This window comes from Orbicella faveolata, unplaced genomic scaffold (genome assembly GCF_042242905.1).
Source record: "Orbicella faveolata isolate gen_17 unplaced genomic scaffold, um_ofav_v1 contig_1, whole genome shotgun sequence".
Lineage (NCBI taxonomy): Eukaryota > Metazoa > Cnidaria > Anthozoa > Scleractinia > Merulinidae > Orbicella > Orbicella faveolata.
The window spans coordinates 36,635,816-36,663,257 of NW_028301536.1; the positions used below are offsets into that span (position 1 = coordinate 36,635,816).

At 37.1% G+C, this 27,442-nt stretch overlaps 2 protein-coding genes across 4 annotated transcripts; both read left to right on the plus strand.

Annotated features, from left to right (window-relative positions):
* The first annotated feature begins 1,901 nt into the window (after positions 1-1,901).
* On the plus strand, positions 1,902-18,388 carry LOC110044945 (netrin receptor unc-40-like). Of its 3 annotated transcripts, none has more exons than XM_089274631.1 (9): positions 1,904-2,210; positions 4,875-5,201; positions 7,522-7,673; positions 7,845-8,007; positions 8,125-8,207; positions 8,955-9,201; positions 9,330-9,471; positions 13,448-13,496; positions 14,354-18,388. In XM_089274631.1, exons 1-9 carry the CDS (start codon positions 2,132-2,134, stop codon positions 14,492-14,494), a joined length of 1,383 nt encoding a protein of 460 aa, XP_089130757.1. In that variant the 5' UTR covers positions 1,904-2,131; the 3' UTR covers positions 14,495-18,388. The 3 variants fall into 3 exon arrangements, with proteins under 3 accessions (XP_089130760.1, XP_089130757.1, XP_089130770.1); XM_089274644.1 differs by lacking the exon at positions 1,904-2,210 and adding an exon at positions 2,931-3,147; XM_089274634.1 differs by lacking the exon at positions 13,448-13,496 and having other exon boundaries at positions 1,902-2,210.
* A 6,021-nt stretch (positions 18,389-24,409) lies between these two features.
* LOC110044975 (neuropeptide FF receptor 2-like) lies at positions 24,410-26,911 on the plus strand. Its single transcript, XM_020750559.2, has one exon. The coding sequence runs from the start codon at positions 24,543-24,545 to the stop codon at positions 25,665-25,667; it is 1,125 nt and encodes a 374-aa protein (XP_020606218.1). The 5' UTR covers positions 24,410-24,542; the 3' UTR covers positions 25,668-26,911.
* Positions 26,912-27,442: the final 531 nt, after the last annotated feature.

The following is a 27,442-nucleotide window of genomic DNA, read 5'->3' on the forward strand; positions in this document are numbered from 1 at the left end:
CACTTTGGATTATATTGCAATGCAAATGAGATAATAAGGTCTATTACAAATACAGGCAAATAAAATCCAGCGAAATTCTCAGACACCGAAGGTAAACTAAGAGGAATGTAAATAACTTTGGGCCGGCACACCAATTAGTTGAATGGTTTCAGCAGTTAAAAGAAGGCTTTAAATAACAACTTTTTTTTACCTTGTTTGAAAATTAAATATAGTTCATTTTGAAAATTTCTTGGGAGAAGAACCCATTTCAACGTTTCAACCCATTCCAATTCTAATCTGAAAAAGTAGAAAGTAAAAAGTTATCTTAAATTAAAAACAGCTCAGCCTCGTTCTGTGATTGCAGGTGAAATCCAAGGTTTGCTATCTGTTTATAAGCGTCCCTCTTAAAGTGTTTACCGTTACCGAATACGGGATGCTTCAAACACCTTCGGCTGTTGCATTATTAATTTTGTTATTGAACCCTGGCGTGAAAGCAGACGCTTGTTAGATTGTCTGGCTTTAATTAAACGGACTGGTAAAAGAAAATACCATTTGTAGCTGTTTCAATTGTTCACAGGCACGCTAAATGAAACAGCTGACCTTGTTGTTCGGAAGAAAAAAAGAGAATTATTAAAACTGCTGAGAATCATGATTGTCTCTTGCAAAAACCAAATTTGACCCTACTCGGGTTCAATAATTCACCAAATTCTTCTGATGAAAAACTGCTATGAACGATTTTCTACGAATGCATCCAATACTCGTGTCGCTTGCACTGCAGGAGATGAAGTGAAGGAGCGCGTCTGTTTGCTGAATTAGTTGGCTTCAATTGATTGAGTGAATTGCAGACAAAGAAAACACAGGGAAGGTAGCCGGCGCATCGCGCTCCGCGCTCGTGTTTCGCGCTTCGCGGTCTGCTCTGCTAATCCGCCTGTTCAGTAGGCTACAGGGAAGATAGCCAGGTGAAATATACCTTATTATAACTCTTTGAACCCAGCCGATTTTAATTAACTTACAGGCTTACCGCAAATTTTTCCCTATCTGCTCAATACTGAAGATCCATACTCGATTCAAGCTCCTAAACTAAAATCTCGTCTCTTTTTAACTTACTTGTTTTTCACGCTCTCCCCCAAATAACCGAACACCTGAAACAGGCTATACAAGCTACACCTTTGAAGATATCTTTCTCGTTTTATTACTGGAAAATAAGTCAATATCACCGGAACAACATACCATACTTTTCATTGCAATGAGGTAGCAAGACTGAAATGAGTTCGACACGTTCGTAAAATTCCGGGAATCAGTGGTAATTTCCCAGAAAGAATTTCAGTTTCTAAAAAGTTGTCTGTATGAGGACATATGAGTCACTCCATCGTTTTTATCATTTAACGTTATATACTGCTTATTCCTCAAAATCAGGTGAAAATGTGCTGGGTTCTGTTTTCAAAACTATTTCATTGGACCTTCAATAATTTCGTCAAGATGTGTCCGCCCAGAAGGTTCTGCATTCACCTAGCTTTCAATTTACATACCGTGAAATAGGAAAAAGGATTAGGTATATGTTAACTTTCGCTTTAATCGGACAGCCCTATGAGAAACAAAACAAAGGTGGTAATAAACAAAAAATTTCAATCGACGCCAAAGCTTTCAGAATTTGAATAAAGCTGACAGGTGGAAATTGAAATGTGGGGATAACGTTTCTGAATGAAGGTTTTTTTCTCCCTACTACCGAAATACCCGACAGGAAAAACATACATAAAGAAAGTTGTTTTCCGTCGGAATGAGTTTATTTCCTACTCTTTTTTGTCATTTATGACTCATTGAAGATTTGTGATTGGTCAAGAAGCTGTTTCCAATATTAAATGATAACTTATTTATATATACATATGACGGGAACAAATATCCAGCCTGCAGTGTAAACAATACGCCACGTGCCTTTTGTCGGCTTTTGTGTACACGGCCTAGGTGCTTGTTAATTAGCTTATTCCGTTCTCGGCAAAATGAGTTGTTTTCTTTCAAATTGTTACGAAGCTTTCCGAGTTTCCATGGATGCGCGAAACCGCGCGAAAGTCTGGGGGAAAATCCCTTGCCTGAACTTAGTATAAGAAGATGGTAGACATGCAACGGTGAAGATGCATTTATACAGTCAACAGAGATGGCGCTGATTGCAATATTTTCCTATTTATTCAGTTCTTGTGTGGTGTATCAAGCATTCGCGGGAAAAAAATCAACAGGTAAGAACTGTGATATCTGCCAATTGTTTTAAGTGCACGAACGTGACGAAACTTCAGGCATAAGTGACGATACGATCGCTTTTTTTTAACACCTGTATCACTGTTCAGGCGTGGAGTCTTTTCACCGTTCAGTAACGACTGTAACAAACGAGATTTCGCCGTGTCCATCGGCCAAACCAGAAAGCAAGAGTCAGTAACAACAGACAGAATGATAGAACTTAATGCAAGGTTACGTATTTTCCGCAAATTCTGTTCCAGCTATTGTGGTCACAACGGAAGTGATAAGCTCATTGTCTCTTAGATTAAGTCTTAGTGTTGCTAAATTTATATTTTCTAGCTGGCAATTGCGTGACGGTTGTGTAGCGTTCTGTGATGGAAATTAGTTCCATCAAAAAACATTAAAGCTGTTCCGAGAGGTTCGAAAAATTTTGACACGCTTCTGTGTTAAGCGGGAAACATCGGTACAGTAAGGCTTCGATTGCATCGGAATATTCACGAACGGTTTCTAAAGCCCATTGTTGAGCAGTCCTGAATATAAAACCGAAACTCTAACTTGTTTTATTGTTTTCTATACACCGATCTGTTTTCAATTTATACTGCAGTTCAATAATATTAAGCTTGTACTTTCATTTTCCACTCATGTGCAAAGCGCAGAACGAGGTCGTCATCACAGCAGTATTTTTATTTTGTACATTTTCGATAAAAAAATACTTATTGAAGAAAATTGGCCAGCGGTCGCATTTCAAACATAGCATCCGTGGTTTGTGTTGAGTGGATTGAGCAACTGGGAGTGTAGTTCGGTTAATTCAACAATGAGCTTTCCTGGCATTGTCGTGAGGTACATGGGAACTGAAATTATGGATTATAACATTCTGGCGGTTTAATTTTGAACGTAAACCAAATTTGGTCGATACCAAGCTGACTATGTATGATTTAGGTGAGTCACTTCTAAACACCTCAAATATCCTCGGTACTGCAGTAGAGCACCCTTTATTAGCACGCTCGAACGTAACAATTTATAATGAGCTTAAAACAATAACTTGTTACTAGCATAACTTAATTCGATTCTGGTGAAGATACATGGCATTAATTTAATTGATTTCTCTTATATACTAAATGTAACTTATATACCTCCGGTTGATACAACACATCCTCTATATTCTCCTTTAAGGTGATTCCCTAGTAAAAGAATCTGCCATAGATTTCCGATGAAACTTGGTATGCTGTTGTTACAGGACAAGGAGGCTAACCCGAGTATTATGCCCATATTTCTCATATATTTTCTATGTTTGACTACCAGAGTGACAAGACAACTTTGAAACCAGCAATGGTATTCATAGAATCTGACCAGTCTGTCAGTGCTAAATAGCAACAGCTGCAATTAGTCACCTCTTGCCCTGCAAAGCAGAGTGGCAAGGCTTCTGTCTGTCATCTGTAGTTCGTATTCCAAAATTTTGTACATGTATATATATGGGGCTGGGAGTGCCTGGAGCTCGGGTTGGGCATCTGTGAGCTTTATCAACTCAGTTTTATACACTTTTTATTGGAGGCAATTGGGAGTTATCAAAGGCCCAACATAATTATGCTTGGGGTTGGAATGGAGGGGCTATTAATTGGGAGTTATCAAATGCCCAACATAATTATGCTTGGGGTTGGAATGGAGGGGCTATTAATTGACAGTATTATAATTAAAACTTTTTACTGTGTGGCCCTTATCTTTTGTCCATATAACGTCTTCTGATTTTTAATTATTAGCCTCCTATATGGGTGAACTTTGTTTTCTATTTTATTAAAGTAGACGTGTGATGATCATCCAACAATTGTATAGTCAGGTCTTGCTTGACATTTCTACCTGTGTGCTTAGATAGGTTTACTAAATTATGTCAAGTTATTTTCTTGTATGCACCAAACGTTTTTCAGAATGTGAAATGAGCCCTAATCTAAGTATTATTATTTTTTTAATAGTAATATCAGGTAGGTAAGTTAAGGGGTGAGCCTGAATAACACTCGGGTTAGCCTGCAGCTAGTTGTGGTTAGCTGTCAATAATGGTAAATAAAATGGTAACACTCCTCACCCCTTACCTCCAGTTTACACCTTAACCAGTATTTTATGGTATTTTAAACTGTGGTTTAAAAAAGATAGTTGTCTGACAACTTAAACATGTTGTGATGCAGTAACCATACAGTGTAGCTTGATTATTATCTACTGCCAGAAAAGGATTTGTTGCAATTATATTTAATAAAAACAATTAATCCTACTCAACTGGGATTCTGTAAAATATTGTTTCAGTGATATCATTGTAACTGACTTGACCTACAGGCTTGACCCTGATTCAATCTGCCATTGCATAAGTATCAAGCAATTTGCCATACAGTTTTGCAGGAAATGTTTTTGCTTTTAAAATTTTTAAAATACTTCCATTGAAAGGTGCTACTTATAATACTAGCAGGATATCAGTTATTTGATGGGAAGGCTTAAGATCAGCAATAGTTAATACTGAATTGTTCATATTAGGAATGCTATATCCATCTGAGTTTTGACAACTGCATGGGTACTTGAAAGTGCTATTAATTTCTTATAAGCAACTTGTAGGTGCGAAGAGACTATTGGGCAGGTGTGCATTACTCTAATTGCTAATTACCTTTTTTGTTATTCCTTTTCAGTTATCAAAGAGGTATCCATAGAAAGCAGATGTGAAAGCACTGGAGGATTCAAGAGTGTGAATATCATATGGAAACCACTTCATAAGGATTTCTCTAATTTGACTACTTACAGGGTGTCATATTGCACTCGTGGGTCTACTTGTGTTGGGCAGTATCAGTTAGGTTGTACACTGAACACGTCTGATTCATTACAGAAGGAATTATTGCAATGCAGCATTATTGCAAAAGATCTATTTCCTTTCCAATTTTATTTTAAAGTGGAGATACAAAGTTCAGATGGAGTTCATTTTATAAGCAAAACAAAGGCCTGTCGTCTGCTAACAAATAGTAAGTGCATATACTGTACGTAGGTAAATGACATGTGTTCTGCAAATTAAGTTTCCCTTAGTTGTGGATAACATGTGAAATGTGTTACCATTATTAGCAACAGTAATTTTCATTCAGCTAGGAAATGCATGTAGGAGGCTATAAGCTGATGCCATGCCAATTAAACTGTCAAATGAATGTATTCAGAAGGCCATTTAGCTCTTCTAAGCCATATCTTGGGACAAGCAATGCAACGGTTAGACAGAGCTGATGTTGCACCTTGGCTAGACAATCCAAGCAGCCCCAAGGCTATGTAGCTGAAGCCACAGCACAGCCTGACAAGTGTTGACAGGGCCATTTAAAGTTATTAAGCTGAAGCCACATCATTAAGCCTGCCTGATTTTATGCTGAAAGCCATGTGTAGCAACATTGTGAAGCAACATCATGCTGCAGAGACCTTTATAGCTGAAGCAGCATCATTAAGGGTCAGGCAATACATTCAGCTCTAGAGCTAAATGTAGCTGAAGCAACAGCATAGAATGGTAGGGCAGGCAGATAACTTTGTACATGTAGCTAAAGCCACGTCATAAACTGGCAGGGCATGCACAGAGCTATATGTAGCTTAAGCTGGTAATGCATGCAGAGAACTTTGTAATTTTAGCCCCATCGTAGGCTGGTAATGCATGCAGAGAGCTATGTAACTAAAGCAACACCATGGCCTTGCGGGGCATGCAGAAAGCTATGTCCCTGAAGCTACATCATAGGCTGGTAGGGCATGCAGAGAGCTATGTAGCTGAAGCCACATCCTAGAATGGTAAGGCAGGCAGAGAGTTATGTAGCTAAAGCTACATCATAGAATGGTAAGCCGGCATGCAGAGAGCTATGTAGCTGAAGCCACATAGAATGGTAAGGCTGGCAGAGAGCTATGTAGGTAAAGCCACATCATAGAATTGTAAGGCAGGCAGAGAGCTATGTAAGTAAAACCACATCTTAGGCTGGCAGAGCATGCAGAGAGCTATGTAGGTACATGTAAGGCCACATCACAGAATGGTAAGGCAGGCAGAGAGCTACGTAGCTAAAGCTACATCATAGAATGGTAAGGCAGGCAGACAGCTATGTAGCTGAAGCTACATCATAGGCTGGTAATGCATGCTGAGAGCTTTGTAGGTAAAGCCACATCATAGGCTGGCCAGGCATGCAGAGAGCTATGTAAGTAAAGCCACATCTTAGGCTGGCCGGGCATGCAGAGAGCTATGTGGGTAAAGCCACATCTTAGGCTGGCAGGGCATGCAGAGAGCTATGTAGGTAAAGCCACATCTTAGGCTGGCCGGGCATGCAGAGAGCTATGTAGGTAAAGCCACATAGGCTGGCCGGGCATGCAGAGAGCTATGTAGGTAAAGCCACATAGGCTGACTGGGCATGCAGAGAGCTATGTAGGTAAAGCCACATCTTAGGCTGGCCGGGCATGCAGAGAGCTATGTAGGTAAAGCCACATAGGCTGGCCGGGCATGCAGAGAGCTATGTAGGTAAAGCCACATAGGCTGACTGGGTATGCAGAGAGCTATGTAGGTAAAGCCACATCTTAGGCTGGCCGGGCATGCAGAGAGCTATGTAGGTAAAGCCACATAGGCTGGCCGGGCATGCAGAGAGCTATCTAGGTAAAGCCACATCATAGACTGGCAGGGCATGCAGAGAGCTATGTAGGTAAACCCACATAGGCTGGCTGAGCATGAGAGAGCTATGTAGGTAAAGCCACATCTTAGGCTGGCCGGGCATGCAGAGAGCTATGTAAGTAAAGCCACATCTTAGGCTGGCCAGGCATGCAGAGAGCTATGTGGCTAAAGCCACATCTTAGGCTGGCCGGGCATGAAGAGAGCTATGTAGGTAAAGCCACATAGGCTGGCTGGGCATGCAGAGAGCTATGTAGGTAAAGCCACATCTTAGGCTAGCTGGACATGAAGAGAGCTATGTATAGGTAAAGCCACATCTTAGGCTAGCCAGGCATGCCAGCTTTGTAGGTAAAGCTGCATCATTGGATGGCAGGGCATGCAGAGAGCTTTGTAGCTAAAGCAACATCTTAGGCTGGCAGGACATTTGGAGGGTTATGTGGCTGAGGCAATTTTTGCAGAGAGCTATATAGCTATGTTTCAAAGGCAAGTAAAATGTGCAGGGAGTAATATTTTGGTCCAATAAATGCCATTTCATAGGTTGGAAATGCATGTATGGAGCTTGAAGCTGTAGGTCTTTGCAGGCATCTTTGTTAGTTGTGTATTACTTTCTTAGTTAAAAGTAATTACAAATGTTTCATAATATATGCAGTTCTTGCTTAAATTTCTTGCAGCTCATTGCACAATTCCACAAAACCTAACAGTTACAGCAACTGGAAAAAAAGCTCTTTCTGTGACATGGAACGCACCACTGTTCATGGGGGAACTAGCCTCATATCTCTGTTTTAAAATACTGTATGCTCCAGCACAAGCCAAAAAAAATGAGGTAACTTTGATTGCCATATTTAAATTCATTAACAGTTAAATTGATAAGAGTTGACACTTGCTTGCACATTTTTTGCTTTGTTAGTTGAGTGTGAGGGCTGTTATTTAAATCCATTTTATAAGTATGGGCTAATCAGTTTCTTACATTTCCATACGATGTGTTTAATTGCAGACCTTGGAAATTTCGACCGACGCTGAATCAGAACTGTTCCATACAATTTCTGATCTCTCTCCATATACAGCATACACACTATATATACAGTGTGGCTTTGCTGACTGTGTTGGGGGCTGGGGATTATTGAGTAGACCTGTCACTGTAAGGACTAATGAAGAAGGTAAGGAATTATATTACTTTCTGGATATGCTTGTTAAGTTTGATGTGAGTACTAACAAAATTGATTTCTGATTTCAAACGGGGAGTAATTCTTGTTTAAATTTTTGTTTTCTTTTAGCGCCAGCTAAGGCTCCGGAGTTTAGAAATTGGTCGATTTCCAAAACATCACGTGACAAACGCGATGTGACAGTTGTGTGGAAGGTACAGTCTTGGTACAATATGTTTATCACTGATTTGCAACCAGCTAACATACATGTAAAAACAAGTAGTTTAGTGTCTGGGGTCTTTGATGGTAGAGGTATGGCTGCGTGCCACAGTTGTGGCTTTCTTTGTAAAGACGTGGAAAAGAAATATTTGTTGCAAGTATTGATATACTGTAAGTATTGTTTAGCTGAACAGTTCCAAGGACAATTTCCCAGATACTATTCTTGACTTCTAGAAGTTTTTAGCTCCAATCAACTCTAGATAATGAAAAAAGGGAAAAGAGAAAAGAGGAAAGGGAATTACGTGTAGGAAGGAAGAAAACTTGATGAATTATTATTGAGTTTGATTAGTAATGTGAACGAATTTAATCCATCCAAGATTGAGATTATACAAATGAAGTGACTATGTCAAATTTATTCCTGTGTAGAAATTGTTTCCTCCTTTATTTCCGCGTTCATATGAACCTTTCCATTTGTTTCCATTTGTTGTTTTACCGCAGTTATAACAAAGTTCAATAAAATAACTCACATAACTTGAATAACTCATAAGTCATGCATGTACGCATTGCAGACCTATTTCTTGTGTACATCAGTCTGTTCAAGCGAAGTTGTTCGTATCGTCACGTCATACAATTACTTAAATCACGTTTCAGTAGCAATCAGGAACTACTGTTGTTAATTTGTGCTCATCTTGCACGCAAGATGAGCACAAACAAATTCCTAACCCAAATGTCTTCATTCGCAGTTGCCGCCCTCGAATACCTGGAATGGCGTTCCGAACGGGTTTAACCTTGATTTCTGGCAGCTGTCTTTGGGAGAGAATGGTTCTTTAACACCATTACCAAACTCTTCAAGGCACTTGCATGTTGGCGATGGTAATGCGACTAAAGCCACGCTACAAGGTTTAAGCCTCTTTACGTACTATCAGACGCAGATCAGTATGTGCACAGCTGAAGGATGTGGACCGAGCAGTGAACCTTTCGCTTTTCCAGGCATGTAGCTCTTTTTAAAGGTGAACATGTCCAGAAATTAAAGTCAATCAATCGATGAATCAATCATTTTTGTTGGCTGCTTGTGTGGACATCAAAATTGTGACATTGAACGCTTTGCTTTTTTTCAGGCGAGAGGAAGCCAAGTACAACACCGACTCATCAGCCCGGTGACAATATTGTTTTTATTTGGGCTGGAATAGTGGTTGGCCCAATAGTTTTAGTTGCTGTACCTATTGGATTGATTTGTGCCTGGAGGAACAGGCAAGATAGGTACGTTGAATACTTTGACATATCATACAAGTAGGAAACAGTGCAACTGACTAATGTTAAATATGTAACTTTTACGTTTATCATCTTTAACTGCGTAGAAATTGCCATGGAGTCTTGAGAAATTATATCCTTATTTGTACCTTATTTGTATACCTCTTACTAACCGAGTTCCAAGGCCGTGCTGTAAGTTACGGACCGACTTTTTTCCCCATCGAAAAAAAAACAAAAAAAAACGAGGATCCGTAACTTATAGTATGGACCGAGAAAACGAGGTTAGTAAGATATTTATTATAATTCTACTGGGTGTCTGACGGGTTCGGAAACGATTTCTATTCACACAGAACGGCTTCATATTTCTCACGCACCTCGAAAGCTAAACGAGTCAATTTGAAATCGTTAGTAGGTCTTAACATAGAATTTCAGAAGTAAAAGAAAGTTTTAAACTTTTACCTGCTAAAAATGGTATGAACACTTGGCGATAAATCACAAAAACAGCTTTACATTTTAGCGGGCCGTACAGTAGAATAAGGCCTGCTAAATTGACCAATCACAGCGTGCGTACTAACTGAGAGATATAACAATAAAAATTGAGTATATATGTTTAAATTAAACTTACTTTGTCTATTTGTTATTTATTCACACGTTCGTTCGCCTGTTTGTTTTGCTGTATTTTTGTTGTTTCTTTGTTTGTTTATTCATTTATCTAGAGATAACCGCACCAACAAGATAATCGCAATGATGTTTTTGTTTTGTCTTATTTATTTGCCCATTTGTTTACTGTTGGGTGGAAGTCGGGAATTTTTTTTTTAATATCGACCTGAGCTCGGTTGTTTGGTTTAGGACAATTACAAATCTCCAATCAGTAAGTAATCGAATAAGTGATAATTGAGACGCGACTCTTAAGACTGTGCTAAGGACAGAAACTATTAAAAAGAACAGACAGATTGGCAACTTGTCCATGGTTTGATTTATTTGCCGTTCATCGGAAACCAAATTATCTGCGAGAACTGACTTTTCGTTTTTGATTTTGTTCTTATTTAGCAAACCCCATATCACTTTGATTTTAAATGATTGTGTACGTGTTACTGTGATCACAAACTCGTTGAGCGTATTCGATCGTAGTTCACTACGGGAATATCACCGATATCCTTCCCTAACGGAAGCAAGATTATATCCATATTGCTCAGTTAGAGATTTTCAAATGATTATTAATCATCCATAACATCTTTCCGCTGAGACGTTTACACGGAAACCATTATTTCGATCTCTCGTCAACTACTGCTATTATCATCCACAGAAAAATATATAGGTACATAGGCTTAGCGACTCTATTGACTAATCAAAGCGTGCGTAGTATCTCAGTTATTTTATAATGCGTGATAGTTGACAAGGGCGCAACTTAGCAAATAGATTCGATGTTGCCGTGCGTCTGTTCAGTAATAAATAAAAAAGAGACTTTCAGACGTCTCTCTATATTTTCCTTCGCCCAGTCACGTAAAATATTTTCTAAATTCTCAAAACTTTTCACCATTTTAAGGCGTGCAAGATTTTCTTTTTGTGAATAAAAAGCCCCTGGATGTAGCAGTACTCAGTGGACTCTTCTTAACAGTTCTGATAAACATAATTCAACAAGTTTAATTGGGTACGATGTACAGCGAAAAAAAAATGAATTTATATCACCTTAGGATATACGATATCAAGCCTACTTTTATCAAGGTTTGATTATAGCGAAAGAACCACTGTGTCGCATCAAAGTTTAATCTTATTAATTTACGGTTTAACTTGCCGCCACGATGGAGTCTTCAGGAATATTTGAAGAGTTTCCATAAAACAAACCTTTAAGAAAATCTCTGCTAAAAATTTCCGTTTTTAAGAATTGCCATTAGTTAATGCAAGATGTTAAAATGCCGCTGAAAAGATTAAAAAAAGAGACTTCCAAACACTTAAATCAAGTGTGGACGTACCGCTAGATTGGCTTGTTGTTTGTTTATTCTGACCTTGTGAACAAGAGTCACTGATTCGTCAGTTGTAATTGAAACTAATCGTTCATGAAAAGCAAAAGTGTCAAGTTACCATTGGAAACTGGCAAATAGAAATATCTCATTGCATTTGCCTGCGGCAAAAACAAATTTCAAAACTCCAGCAGTGTTCTCATTCATAACCACCCTCGGAGATCCAGGGGCTACTAGCCGGGACGAAGCGATATTTTCGGGCGAAAGTTTACTTCAAGAGCTGAAAAGCCCCTGGGAACTTATTCTTACCCAACCAGTTCCAGAAGTGGTCGAATTCCGTTCCGCTGATTGGGCAGAAAAATATTTTTCTGGCCAATCAGGGAGGAGGTCCAGCCGAGTAACTCTGTCGCCTACTCACACGAAGTGGTTTTCTTCGTCGATCGCTCGCCCGAAAATATCGCTTCGTCCCGGCTAGTAGCCCCTGGGTCTCCGAGGATGATTCATAACTCACCGTCGGTAATTTCTTTGGTTTTGAAAGAGAAAACCACTGCAAATGAGTATTTCAGTATTGATCCCAAGAAACGTTTTAACGATAAGACAGTTCTACTCCGTAAACAGCGCTACTTAATTGAGACCTGCATTCAGAAACTAAAAATTCTGCCCAAACGTAAATGGTTTCGACTTAACTCTTTTTTCGTGAGATGAACGTAATGCAAATGATATAGACGAAAGCCCCCTCACCATCGCTAAAGTGTATTTTGCACTAAAACCTAGAAAGCACCAATTTGTCGAGCGGCTAAGACCCAGTTCATTCAAAATGTCAAGTAATGCGAAAAGCAAAGCCTTGATAACATGTTAGTGTATACCAAAGACTGTGATTATCGAATTTTGAAATCTTTTGAAACCCAACTACAAAGTCCTGGGCTTAACCACAGTAAACGCACATCGGAAATGTCGGAATAAGGCCAGTACAAGAATACCTGTTTCTGTTTATAGAAAAGCAAAGATGCCCGTTCTAAAATCGATATGAAATCTTCACAAACATGATTCACCTTTACAAGCGGCAATTTGATTAGTTGTTTATAGTAGCACCAATCTGATTGGTGTGACATACATACATCTCTCAATCACTCACTCACTCTCACTCATGCTTTGACCCGCTCATAACATACCCTAGACCAGTAAGAGGTATTTTTTTACCAAAAAAAGTAACTCAAAAACAGAGGGAAAATGTTTGTTATGTTGTCGTCATCTATGCGTCTGTCCTCTAATAGATCATAGGTGAGAACCAATCAAAATGCGAGAATAATTTGACTTATGTTATGAACAATTAGATTATGTGCTCGAGATTTCTATGAGGTGACAGTTGATGAGGCCGAAGGCCGAATTCTTACTTAAATTACTAGAATTCTTTCTTGAATTCTTACTTAATTAATTAGTTCCTACTTAAGTCTTACGTTCCTTCAGCTAGCCATTTCTAGTTTTTGTACATTGTATTTAACTTTACGCTTTAGAAAAATCGCGCGGACTGAATTGTCGATTTGAATTTCTTGTTGTGTACGCGCGTTCATCAGAGCCATTTGTCAATTTTTTTTTTGTTTGCTCAACATTTTCTAGGGTTTTTTTAAAGTCACGAAACTAGGAATATTATTATCCATTTGTATCTAAATGTTCTTCTGTAACTTCGCAAAAACGGAAAACGTCGCTATTTCGCAGACGACCTCCGGCTACTGCACTGATAGTATAATAATGGCTGATAGTATATGAGTAGTTCAGCTAATCAGATTGCAGCCATTGCATTAGTATATTAATAGAATTCTAAAAAATTCAGAATAGTTAATGAGTAGCGTAACCAATCAGAGAACGACATTCGTGATAGAACACCAGTAGATTTATACTAACAAGTATTAGATCGAAAGGTTCAGCTGTACGAATTATTCAATTAGCTAATTATTGGATCATGTAATTTTATTTATGTTGTATCTTGTTTGTGTAATTACGTATTTACTGTGTCGTTTATTTAGGCAGAACATGGGGCAGCAGCTACCACTGCGGCAGAGATTACAATTACGGGTAATGTTTATAATGTTACATTTCAATACTTCGTAGAAGTCTTTATTTTAACCTGCAATGATTCATAGTTTTGTTTTGCAAGTTGGCAGACAAGCATGGCACAGTCAGCGTGCAATTCTTCCTTAGGTACAGAGGTGTTACGCATGTTAATTATGTAAATAACTTATAATAATAATAATAATAATAATAATAATAATAATAATAATAATAATAATAATAATAATAATAATAATAGGAGGACTCTATCCATCAAGTAATCCAGAAGACTTATGACTGCCCTAGGCTCACGGATTGAACTCGGCACCATAAATTAAAGCGGCAAGACTTTAAGGACTTATAATAATAATGATAATGATAATGATAATGATAATGATAATGAAAACGATAATGATAATAATAGATTTATATAGCGCTAACATTATAAAATATTCTAAAGCGCTTTACAATGTCACATTAAGATTAAAGTAAAAATAAAAGAAAGACGTGCCTAAAAATAATACAATTTAAAAAACATATTATACAACTATGGCATCCTAAACGCTAATTTTAAAAAGTGTGTTTTTAACTTTGATTTAAAAACAGTCAGGGTTGGACTTAGTCTTAGTTCACGAGGAATTTTTTTCCAGCGAAAAGGTCCACAGCGTGTAAAGGCGCGATCACTAATGTCCTGTGTTTGGTTCTGAGAACAGCGAGGAGGTTAGGGTCTTGGGAGCGCAGGCGATAAGCTTCTTGAAGTTAACCTAAAATGAATAGTCTTGTTTTACAACTAGACAGTTTTACAACCATGATATAGATACTTGTTCTTAACAACTAGCACCTTTCGGCTTCTTACACAATTTTGTAATTTTCATTCACAGGATCCTTTATACGGCAATCAGGAAGACTCATCCTCTGGCAGAACCCATTCATACGATGAAATCCCACCTCAAGAAGCCGGCGAGGATTCCTATGACGCCTTGCATATACACCAAGACAATGGTGATTTAGTAAAATCTTAAAAGTTGTTGTCACTGACTTAAAAATCTTAAAATAGACGTTTCGGCTAAAATACTATAACCTTCTTCAGTGATGAAATGAATGTTAACGGCGCCTAAATGTAAATGAGATGTTTAGATTTTAATACTTTTTAATTTTAGATTTTAATACTTTTTATTTTTATAGAGGACCTCCCTGAAAACCACGTATTTACGTGACGGGCGCTTCCTCTTTACAGATTGTTTTTATTATTATTATTTTAAGTCCTTAAAGTCTTGCCGCTTTTAACTTATGGTACCGAGTTCAATCCATGAGCCTAGGGCAGTAATAAGTCTGCTGGATTACTTGATGGATAGAGTCCTCCTAAGTATGTATGTATGTATGTATGTATTATTATTATTATTATTATTATTATTATCATTATTATTATTATTATTATTATTATTATATTAGTATGTATGCATGTATTGTTATTATTATTATTATTATTATTATTATTATTATAAAGAATTGTAATAAAGGGTTGTAAAGAATGAGTGTAATTTGTAATTCGTTTGTAAGTTAGTATTTCCCTGACATATATATTGTCCTAAGAATTTTTACAGTTGTAATTTTTAATTTTTTATAATAAAATTATTGTTATTAGTAAAATTTTTAAAAAAATTATTATTATTATAATTATTATTATTATTATAATAAGAATGTGAGGAACTCGCTAGGGATTAATTTAGCATTTTGTAAATGTCTGGAATATGCGCGTGGTCATTAATTGAGTTCGGTTCGCGAATGGAACTCTCTTTTGGCGCAACACTGTATGAAAAACAACCACGAATTTGATTTTAATAATGTCAAGGTCATAGACCGCTGTCCCTTGTGGTCGCGTAGATTGTTCTTGGAAGCGTGGCATTCCATTCGCGAACCGAACTCAATTAATGACCACGCGCATATTCCAGACAGTTACAAAATGCTAAATTAATCCCTAGCGAGTTCCTACATTTAGACGCCGTTAACATTCATTTCATCACTGAAGAAGGTTATAGTATTTTAGCCGAAACGTCTATTTTAAGATTTTTAAGTCAGTGACAACAACTTTTAAGATTTTATTACTATGCCTGACTACAACTACAGTATTTTTAATGGTGATTTAGATAATTCTCGACACTGTTAATATTATAAGTCTTTAATTTATTGGCATATTTAATTACTTATTAACATTGTACCCTTTATTTATTTGGATTGAAAATGAATGATAACTTTCTCTGGCTAAATATAACGTCAATAATATATAATGTACTGAGCTCTCCGCTGCCAAGTTGCAGTTTCCGAAACGTAAATGTAAATGTCATTTTTTATCTACCCGCGAAACACGGAAGAGCTTTCATAAGCTCTTTGTAATGTGTTCGTGCCTCGGAATCGGATTAGAATTTTGAGTGTTAGTTTTTGTGGAGGGAAGAAAACTGGAGAAAACCTGTAAAAAACCTTCTCTGCATGTTCGAGAACCAACAACACGCTCAACCCATATATGCTAATGGGTCCGGGATTCGAATGTTGAGAGGCGAGCCCTCTCACCACGTCGCCATCCCTGCTCGGGGAAAATGTTACCACGCGCGTTGCGTGGGTGTCTTCGTGGAGGATGAAAATGCTCGTTAAGCTGCTTGGGCTGCACGCCAGAGCATACTCCACGACTCAGGATTGGCTATCTCTAGACGCTGCTTGCATTTCCGAAAGTTGAACTTATGAAAAATAACTTAAGCACGACTACCTTGGGAATATGGGTTATACTAACTCCACTACCTTTCATCCTTTCTTGAGTATAAAAAGAAACTTATGGGTTATAGCCCGTTCACGCCAACATGTCAAACATGGTTAAAAGTGGTTCAACTAATAACGTCAAAAATTAGTTGCTCATACCGTGCAAACCCCACAACATAAACAGGTAAAAACCTGTTTTACTTAAATATGGTAGCAAGATGGTTTGAAATTTGTCTTCTCAAAATGACTGCAAAGCCTAATCTACAAATTGGAAAAACGTACACCCGATTTAGTTAAACTAGTTTAGTTCGTGTGAACGGGGTATTCACATGACCTTATGTGTGCGAAGGAATCGATTTTAAGAGCAAATTGTCCTCATCTAAAAAAATCTTGCACATGAGAAATATTCTATTTATAATATATATGATATATTTATAGGAAATAATATACAGAGTTACTAATTCTCATGTGATCTTTTTTTTTTTCATTTTTCGATTAACGCGTCATGTTTCGAACTGGCTAGAGGTGAAACCCTTGTCAGGTTTTCTATCATGTATTTGGCACTTTATTAATATCTTTCAGGGAGAGGTGATTGAAACACAATTCCGATCTGCCAAACCTCTTTCATTTGACTTTTGTACTTCAAGGTACATTTTTTTTTTTTACTAAGGAGCCTACTCGCAGGCCATTTTCAAATTAATGGCTAGTACTCGTTAAACTAAGTTAGTACATACAATAGATTACTATTAGCAAGCGCGACAATTTCAAATAACTATCACTGAATAAGACAAGTTGCACCTAATCAGAGAACACCTAAAAACCTTACAACCCCAAGTTTGCATCTTGGATGTAAATTAGTTCAATTTGATTAAGCAATTCAACCACTGGTTGCATGCCGCACGTCTACTGAAATTAAAGACTATTTTGATATTTTAAAATCCTTGCAAATTACACTCGCCCTAACGGTTAGTGCAATTTTGAGAGGATTTTTTAACTTCACTTGTGGTGTAAATCCTTAATTTCACTCACAGTCACAAGAATACTACTACTTGAAACCTTGCCCGTCGTTATTCATATTTCAAGTTGTAAGCTGGAAGTTGTAAGTTGTAAGGTGAAAGTTTTTAATATTATTGTGATTCAACTATTCGCGTCTCATAATTTTAGGTTTTTAACTTTTATTATATTGTATATTTGTATTCATAGTATTGTTCATTTATCATTAGGTTTGTAATTTTATTTTCCGAGGGTCACAGGCTTATTAGCCTTTGGCTATTAAGTGTTAACTCTATTATTATTATTATAATTAATATTATTATTATTATTATTATTATTATTATTACTATTACTATTACTATTATTATTACTATTACTGTTACTGTTACTGTTACTATTACTATTACTGTTTCTGTTACTCTTACTGTTACTCTTACTGTTATTGTTGTTGTTATTGTTATTGTTATTGTTATTATTATTATTGTTACCGCATTTTTCTATTGGCTGTATGTCCATAGTATTTATGCACTGTCTTAGCCCTGGCCAGTCTTGCATTGGTCGAGCTGTTTTAGGTTTTTCTCTTGATACATACATGTACTATGATGAATCTATTTACAAGAACTGCCATATCGCTAGTTCTCAGTCTCTGTAGACGCGTTAAGAACACACGGTCTTAGCAAAGATTTTTTTCCTGAGCTCTTCGGGAGCAGAATCGTATTTGACTTGCCATGGGACATCTTCTCTGCGAAGCCAATAAACACATGTTTAAGTTCGAGTTCTGCAGGGCTAACTATGCAGGAAAACACCATACTTGCTGACTGGTTCTTCGAAAGAGGTTTTAGTTTCAAGATAGCCAGTAGAAAATTGCTGCAACTCAGTTTATGACATTCATGAAATCTTTTTTTTTTGTTTTTTCAATTCTCCTTCAGTAGAGTTTACATAGCTGAACAGAACATTTAGTTGAAGTTGTAGATATCATAGAGACTTTATTGGATAGCCTGCATTTTCTTGACGTATGATTTTCGTGTTTTTCTGTGCTTTCTTTTGTTTTGTACTGTTACTATGATAGTCGTATTATTTTTACGTTGCTGTTTCTTGTATAGCCTTCATAGACTGCTTTTTGTAGAATTAACCGTGATTGTTAATGAAATAAAGTAGATTTTCCACAGAAATATCTAAAATTTACTCTGACTTTCTAGCAACATTTACCCAATCCCAGTCACTTACATACCTTTTAGGAGGTTGTTTTCTTGTAGATGAAGGTTTGAATTGCATTGCCTCTTTCTGAACGGGCGACCAATTGAGTTCCCTTTACAAAATTGATCGTCACATTTGCTTCTAAAAAGTTCCCTAATTTCTGCAAAATGCTTCTTTGATTTCCTGACAAAGTTACAACATAGTGTTGATCATTGTAAGCTACATTCAGTAGCGAAATGTGCAGAAGTGCGCTATCCTTTATTTCACGGTTGATTCTTTGTTTAGATGTGGTTGCAGTCACTCTATCTTCGTTGTCATGTTACTGTTGGTTTTGAAGGGTAGTTTTTCTCTGTGTACGTAAACATAGATTGTGGGAAATGTGACGTGAAGTATAGTAGCGCAGTATTATAAATAGCCATGCGTGGGAACGTTTCATCCTGTTTTTCCGCCAAGAGTCCAAATTAAGCACCGTAAGCAAATGCTTAATTGATTACATTTCGCAATTTAATTAGCCTTCATTTTTTTAACGCTTAAGCCTGCGTCACGGAACTAAATTTGAGTTAATTTTAGACCTTGAAGCTGCGCCCGTTGGACTAATTGATTGTATTTGGCAATTCTATTAGCCTTCTTATTTTTAACGCTTTAGCCTGCGTCACCAAACTAAATTTAGCTTAATGTTAGACCCTGAGGGCAATTTATATGTCTTAGTTACTACAACTCAGTAATAAATCAGATAAACTTATGCGCTCGTCCGCCGACACAGCACAACAATTTTGTTTCGCTCTCACGCACGTGTCACCGTGCTCACTTTGAAACCTGCACTGGAGACATAATATTCACCAATACGTTTGTAGTTTATGTCGAGATGTCTATAAGAGTTTGGCATTGATGACCGATTCGCAATGATTAGACAATATTGTTATATGTTATTTGTTTTCGTTGTAATTTCAAAGTGGTCCAGAGGCCTCATAGAGTGTTTAGAGTAGATTAGAGTATATGATAATTTATCTTATAAATCAACTTAAACTCGATAAAATCAGTGTGGTTTTCCTTGCCCACCGACGTAGCCCAAATGCTTTGAAAGTTAATTATCAGTAACATTATCATTATTACTATTATTGTTATTATTATTATTATTATTATGATGATGATGATGATGTTATTATTATTAGTATTATTTATTTGTATTAATATTAATATTCATGATTATTTTGTGGTGTGTTTCATAAGATTGTTTTTTTTAGGAAGGCTTCAAGATGTTATGACGATTCTTGTATAGTTTAAACTGTGCTTTTTAAAGTCGTCAAAAATTTAAAGATAAACTTGATTTCCTGAAAATAGATCTGATAAAATTTAACGCCAAATGGAAAAAAAAATCTTTGTTTACCATCAAAGGTTACAGCTCTTTAATTAAGGCGTCACATAGAAAACTCAATCATTTTTCATGAATGGGTTTAGAGGACGCATATATGTTAAATGCCATCTTTTTCAGTAATGTTTTCACCATAATTTGTTTCCGCGGCTTAAAATGGGATGCCGTATATACAAAACAAACTTCGACTTCTTCACGCAAGAATGTTTTTCGTGAAAATTGAGTTTTTCTCTTTTAAAAAACATGGTAAAACCTCATTACTCGTTTTCACTCGTGCATCCGAGTTACTGAATTAATTTGTTGTGAAATGTTTCCAATAACCTTGGTCACATTCTATCCAACCCTTATACGTCCGTCGCAACTGCCGGAAACCACGATGAAATTGCATCCTTTAGAGTAAGCCATTATTTTTTCATGAGCAAACATCTTTTTTCCCATTTTTTCAGCGACTCAAATTTGGCTTCAAATTAATGGAAACTTCAAAGCAGTGGCTTAACATGAGCATGAAATCTAATAGGAAGCGGGGAACGTCAAGGAAGATTAATTCCGACTACAGACCCCATAAGTTGATACGTTTAGCTGATCCGGTTTTTTTTTGAAGGAAAAACATGGTTTGCGTTCGTTAGAAAGCAGGTTTGTTCATTTCATATTTTACAAGTAGTCCATCTATCAGTGTCTAATTTTTCTTACTGTGAGGGTTATAAGTAAGGTGTTAAACCTCATCTGCTAAGTACATGTAGCTTGAGTTCAAACAGTGCCTCTGTTACATTTCACAAAAAAAAACTGCAAAGTCCTTAATTTCATTGGGAATCCTTGGAAATAATAGCTCTTTATGTCCGGTGAATTTTTAATTCGTTTCTTAATGAGCAAGATCTCTCGGCTGCTTTGAACTTTTGATATGAAAACCGGATTCAGAATGAAATTCAGAAGTTTTGTCATAGTAATACGAACGAAAGGCAAATAGGAAAAAAAATGTTTATTGAAGGAAAGTGGAAATGGTAAGATAGCTTAATTTTCCGAAAATGATTTAACTATGCGCAGAAGTTCAGTTTAAAAGGTGCCGGCTAAATTTTCTACCTCTCTACATTTCTGACACTCCGCGCACCCAATTCAAATTTCCTTTTGAAATGAAATATAGTTATTGATTTGATAAGCAGAGCTTTGCGTAAAGTCTTGCCATTTACCGTTATCATTTGCCAATAGCATCATGTTTTGAAAACCTTATTTCCAACTGTCACCAAGGTTGTCTTCGTTTCTTTTTCCTTTCGTGTTACGTCATTTTCTGATAATATTCCACTTTCCGTTTCTGAGTTATTCGTCAAATCAAAATATATTAACAAAACCAGTTTAAGAAAAGGTTAACTTTGTTAATTTAAATTACGTTGCTCTTGACATTTCGGATTTTTTTTTTTTTTTTTTGTCTTTCTTCCTTTTTTTTTTTTTTTTTTTTTTTTTTTGCCTTTATGGCTTAACGTTTTGTTGTCTTCTTTTCACAACTGTTGACATCTGTTTGATTTATTCGAGTTTTGTTTTTGAAATCAAACTGTGACAGCACTGAGCCCACATCCAAAGATTCAGAGAGACCTTTCTTTTAAGACAACGTTTGTTAGCCGAAAAGTAAGTTGCTTCTGTTACTTGGAAATTTTCAGATTGACTGATTAAAACCCATCGGACGTAAAACTGTTAAAGGTAAACTGTGTATTTCTATGTTTGTGATTATCTGACATCCAGCTGCATTCTGCTGACTAATGGCTAAAAACTGTCAGCGGGATTTCGGCGACAAAACGTACCGCCAAAAATTGTTTTTGTTTGTGGTCAGCAAGCTGTTTTCCAAGCAATATTCAGTCACATCATGAGCTTTTCGATCCGACTTTTGCTTCTCTAAATATATTTGCCATTATGTAACAAGGAGGTCGTGGGGCTCCACCCGAAATGGGAAGGAACAGTTATTCTTGACCTACGGGCGACGATAACACTTTTTCTCCTTGAATTAGTTCTAAAAGGTTTGTAAATGGCTACGGCGATTATTTATTCGCCATATTCGCACAAACGTGGATAAAACTTTTTAACTGATAAAACATGATTTAATCACGCACAGGTGCAAACTTTTCGCAAACATTTCGAAGATTTATTCTTGGGTGCAAATATTAAAACTTTGAATCCGCCCTGTTGGTCTTTTTCCGTCAAGATTTCTGGTATTTTGCATAGATAAGGGCGCAGGCTGTTTCATTGGCAAAATGTATCAAGATTTATATATTGTGCTGTCAGCTACCACCAACGGCCACACGCTTTACGTGGGGTCAAAAATGCTTTCGAAGAAGGAACTGAATGAACATTGAAGCTTTTGTGCTAGAAACCTTTGATGGAAGGCCTAAATTGAAAACTAAAGAAACAAACGTTGCATGACTGAATTATTATAACCCGACGACATGACGTTCGAAGTGAGATGACAAACTACTTAAAATATAGAATGTCTATGAAATCTTTTGTAAGGTAAATCTTTAAACTTAAAAAAGGCAGTAATAGTTGTTATAGATGGAAAATGGAGCTTCTACACCGGTCTACGGCTTAAGACACCGATAAAAATTTCTTATTGCAATTGTGGAACAAGAATTTTTTTTTTGCGGTTGTTTAATTATATTCTACAAGTGTACGCATATATAATAGACTCGACATATGTTTAGTCTTCCTTAAAACTAATGCTGAAAGATATTTCTTTTCAACATTAAATTGATGTAAATGAATCAGTGTGATGCCGAGTGGAATCTATTTTATTTTCAACTTTTGGGCGCCGTATTTTGCTTAATAGGTAAGTTTTCTTATGTAAAGAAAATTGACCTCATAAATTACATCATTTTCCACAAGAAATGTCAAATCATCGATGGACAGAATTATCGGTCGTTTTCAAGGCCATTGCCAAGACTGTAGTCACGTATTAATGGTTCAAGCGTTCGAGATTTTGCTTTCATGTTTAATATCTTTATTTAACATTCATTCCATGTTATTTTGAATATCCAGCAGAAAGAAAGAGAAACCATTTATAGAAAGGCACATTTACGTGCATGTCAATGTTTTTTTTTGTTGTGACTGTCATTGATCAAAGTCTCATAATTTAAAAACTAATAAATAAAAATACAGTAAAATTTAAAAGCCAGTTTCTTATCATGTGAAATCTAAATTGTCGATACGTTTACCTCCCACTCCCAGGGGTAAAAGTAATATTTTGCTTTTTATGATACTTAAACCAGGAATTCCTGACTGTATGCTTCTTGACCATCAAGTCAAGTAGTAGTGCATGATAACTTATACAACATTCAGTATTTTATATATTATTGATTGCTTTTAGCCTACCAGCTAAAAGCCGCCCCGAAGGTCGCACCGCCTTCGCTTATGGATGTCATTGAGACAAAAAGATGAGCAGATTTTTATTTTTATTTTTCCCCTGACACATATAAGATTCCACATCTCGATAAAGATTGCAAACTTTACCACTTTTGCTCAAAAAAAGCGTGAACAAAATGCTTCATTAAGCCATGTCCTATGTTGTAAATTTCCCAACTATTATGGTAAAATGTCATAATACTTAGCCTGTGGAAAAAAAAAACCCTAACTGTTTCCGAATTGCGAAATAAAGTTTTAATAATCATTACGTTACGATTTGCATTATTTTTTAAACAGGCTTAATCCATCGCGACATAAGGCGTTTGTCCAAAGGACACGAAGTCCTAAGCGGTGTGGCTAAGTTGAGTTACGTTGCATTCTCCGTCACCCTGTTCTTGTGTGTTTGCCTGGGAAAACATTAGGTGGCGTTATTAATATGCCATAAAATATGTTATACCCAGCAGATTTATTCATCTTGTATGGCCTCTTCCCAGGCTTGTAGACAACATGAAAAACGCTGTCTAATTATGTCTGTAAACTGTGATGTATGTAAATGAATGGCTTCTGTTATGATTGAACGCTGAAGAAATTGCGCGTGGAAATGCGTAAGCGATTTTCAGCTTTTTTTTTTTTTTTCTAAAATCATTAAAAAAAACTTGTACTTCTGTCACTTATATATTGATCATTAAGGAACTTTCAGTGTCTGGGTATAAGCAACATGATGCTTTAGTTTAAAAACTGGATTCTTAATTTCCTTTGGCATTGTTTCCTGCAAGCAGGGAACACCTGAAAACGGACGCCATATAATCGAATATCAGAATTTGCAAATGTTTATCGGCCAAGGTGTTTTGTTTTCATACTATTGTCTTGATTTAGCCGCAATCAACATACTCGACATCTTCAATCTAGCTGAACGGAAAAGCCACGGGAAAAAAATTGCCGAACACGCAATTGCTCACTGCGTATTTCGCGTAGAACTATATCGATGTTATCTTTGCTCAACGCATAATTAGTCTAACAAAAAATAAAAGATTGCCGATTAATATCTATCATTTTGCATGAAATATCTCCTAAAAGAGTGATACGCAGTTTATCTCTTTAGGGCGCAATAAGAAATGATTAGTTTTTTCTTCAAATACATTATTCATGTTGGAGCTCTGGGCATTTCATTTAATGCAAACTATGATAATTATGTTCTGTTTGTAGTGTATTATTTTTTGACAGGATGTTAGTGAGTCTGTCTTGTGATTCGCCGACAGTCACCTCTTGGTGTCGGCGTGTGTAGGCTCCGTTGGTATCTCGCATATCTATTTTCCGAGAACAATCCGCAAAGATCAGTTGCCTGTAAGACACTGACCTTGAGCCCACCAGCCGGTATGAACAGCTCAACAGCCAACGGTTCCATCGGACCCACCTTGTGCTACACGTTAGAGTGTACTTTTACCAAAGGAGAACGCAACTTTATCGTCTTCTCGCTGTTTTTCATTGTGGCGATATCACTTCTTGGCAATATTCCCATTCTGATTGCCACTCTGTTTTCTTCCAAGCGCCGGAATTCCTCCAACTTGTCGACTCTCAATCTAGTCGTATCAGATCTACTTATCACAATATTTTGTATACCCTTCGTAACTTTGGATTTGTACGTTTTTGACCATAACTGGATCTTCGGCCCAACGATGTGCCGTCTAGTAACCTTTGTACAGAATACTGCAGTCCTAGCGTCCTTGATGAATCTTTTGACCATAACATTCGAGAAGTTCCTCGCGGTGCGGTTTCCGTTTAATGTTCGGCTCCGAAAGAAGTTGGTGTGCCACTTTATGCCTGTCGCGTGGATCATAGCAATAGCAGATTCAATTTTTTACGTCCGGTTCAAAAAAATGAAAAAATTTGGCGACAACTTTCGTTGCTCGGAGGTCTGGCCAGATTCTGAAACATTCCGAAATGCAACTATAGCGAAGCTAGCGATCTTTTTTGGTTCTTTAATGCTGATTTCCATTTTCCATTCGATAACAATTTACACACTTGTGAAAAGAAAGAGAAGCTTCCATCTTCAACTGCACAGAAGTGAAAGGGATTCTTTCAGGAGAGTTCTTAGTAAGCACAAACGACAAAGAAAAGCCGTGAAGATTATCTTACTGAACTTGATTGCCATAATTATCTGCTGGGCGCCGATTTATATTTTCTTGTTTCTCTTCACATTTGTCTTTTCCGGAAAATTTAGCCCGACAAGTGTGAACATTGGTTACACCGTCTGTGTTTGGCTATTGTTCAGTCACTGTTCTGCTTCTCCTTTAATCTACTTCTTTATGACGCAAAAAGGTAAAGAAACCATCGCCCTGTGTTCCCTTTGCCTCAGAACCTGCAGGCTTCAGGGAAAAAGCTCTAACATGGGAGCCCTGCTGCTCGACAGTTCAAACAACCAAGGAGGAAGTGTTAGAACGACAGGAAGATATTCAAGCTGGCGAAGAAGTTCCACACCGGGGGCCGAAACTCGGTTGTAATTAATTACCGCGGCCAAGTTGTAAACCTGCGCTCATAAAAATGGTGATGATTCGCCGTCGAATGCTCGCCCTAACCGGCGTCTGAGCAGATTGTTTAAACGTCCATTTGATCGAAAACCGCAAGAAATTGCAACACTGGTTTTACAATCTAGATCTGTGGATGACATTGTCAAGCCTGAAGGCGCTATCAGTAAACCCACAGGAGACCTGTATTCCGCTAATATATTGCTTACTTCGAGAATCCTGTCGAAAGATTTCAAGACCCAAAACTCAGGATTCAGAATTATGAAAATGTGCAATGTTTATTAATCATGGTGTAACGTCTTAATATAAATCTTTCAAGAGTAAATAACGCAGAGAAGCAAGTAACAGGTAATGATGGCAAAGAATAGTCGTCTGTTAATTCCCGGTGGAGCTAAACAATAATAGGTATGCTCGTCCTACAATTTTAGAAAAACGCCTTTATCGTACTGGAATTTAAATTCTTAGGTGTGACTCGTGTTCATTTTTATCCTAAGAGATACTAGATGTAGAGTTTCTTCAATCATTGATAAGTAATATGTGTCATCTGTCGGTTAAGAACCAGATTCTGGAGAAAGGAAGTTATTAATGTCAACTTCAGTTCTTGAGAACTAGGTCCTGTTAATTAAGACCTACTTTGAAATCGTTCCGGCTTAAACTGGAAATGAAACTAAGGACAGAACTGAACACTGTAAATGTCTCGTTCAGCGATATCAAAACAAGATTTTCCACGCCGTAACATTTAGCTACGTCAAGCATGCCCTTCAGTGCACCTCCCCCGCCGCCTGCCGGAATTATTTCTGTCTCGTTTGGCTCTTCGAGCTCTTTCAAGAGTTTCTTCCTTATATATATATCTTAATTAATTGGCAAACATGCATTGTCTTGGCCATTATGGCGTTTAGTTTTCTCCCTTTTTCGCTAATTTTTGTTTAATGTTTGTTTTTATTTCAATCCGCGATTGGTTGGAAATCGTTTGTGCCGTTTGTAAAATAACCGAAATAATGTTGTTAACAGTCTACCGAGGAAAACCTAATGTTATCGGTTTTCGATCCACTATCTTTATGTAAGTCTGAAAACAGAAATCGAAAAATGCATTGTAAAAACTTGTAGTAAGCCAGTAACATAAGATACCTCTTACTCCTGAATTAGAATGACATGTATGAAAAATGTGTAGACAACTTGGTGTAAGGGAAATAAAGGTTTTAACTTATCTTGATCGCTAACTCAAGCTGTGCAAATTTCTTCAGCCAATTTCAGTGGTAAATGTATAAATGTACAATCAGATAAAAGCAAGCAATTAATTACTGGAGTCACAGTGGGTTGCAACTCATTAACAAAGCCAAAAACGGTAACCACTGTTTACTGCTTGTAGAAAAACAAAGAAACGGGTCTGTCTGGGTCATTCGCCCTATGTGAAGGGCAATTACAGAGTCTAATTATTTTTAAACATTTAGCTCGCATATTAATGAGAGGTGATTAGGGTGGGGGCGTTTAGCCTACAATCCATACATGATCTGATGATAAAATCCACATGAAACCCACATGCATTATAAGCAACTAATTAACACATTGGAAAACATGATGGTGTAATTTGTCGATATCTAAAATTTATTCACAAGGAATCTCTCTCTGTCCGCGATAGAAGATCACTGAATATCACGCTAACTTGAGTGAACATGTCTTGTGTTGGAAAATCAGTCGCAAGTGCTCGCTTGTGAGCGTCCGAGAATATCTAGCTAGACTTGAATCTGCCT

What these genes read in the sequence shown, in the direction of transcription:
- LOC110044945 (XM_089274631.1), top strand. Translation starts at nt 2,132, where the DNA reads ATGGCGCTGATTGCAATATTTTCCTATTTATTCAGTTCTTGTGTGGTG. An exon ending in ATGTGACAGTTGTGTGGAAG is followed by an intron (nt 8,208 to 8,954) that starts GTACAGTCTTGG and finishes CTTCATTCGCAG; the next exon opens with TTGCCGCCCTCGAATACCTG. An exon ending in TGAACCTTTCGCTTTTCCAG is followed by an intron (nt 9,202 to 9,329) that starts GCATGTAGCTCT and finishes GCTTTTTTTCAG; the next exon opens with GCGAGAGGAAGCCAAGTACA.
- LOC110044975 (XM_020750559.2), top strand. Translation starts at nt 24,543, where the DNA reads ATGAACAGCTCAACAGCCAACGGTTCCATCGGACCCACCTTGTGCTAC.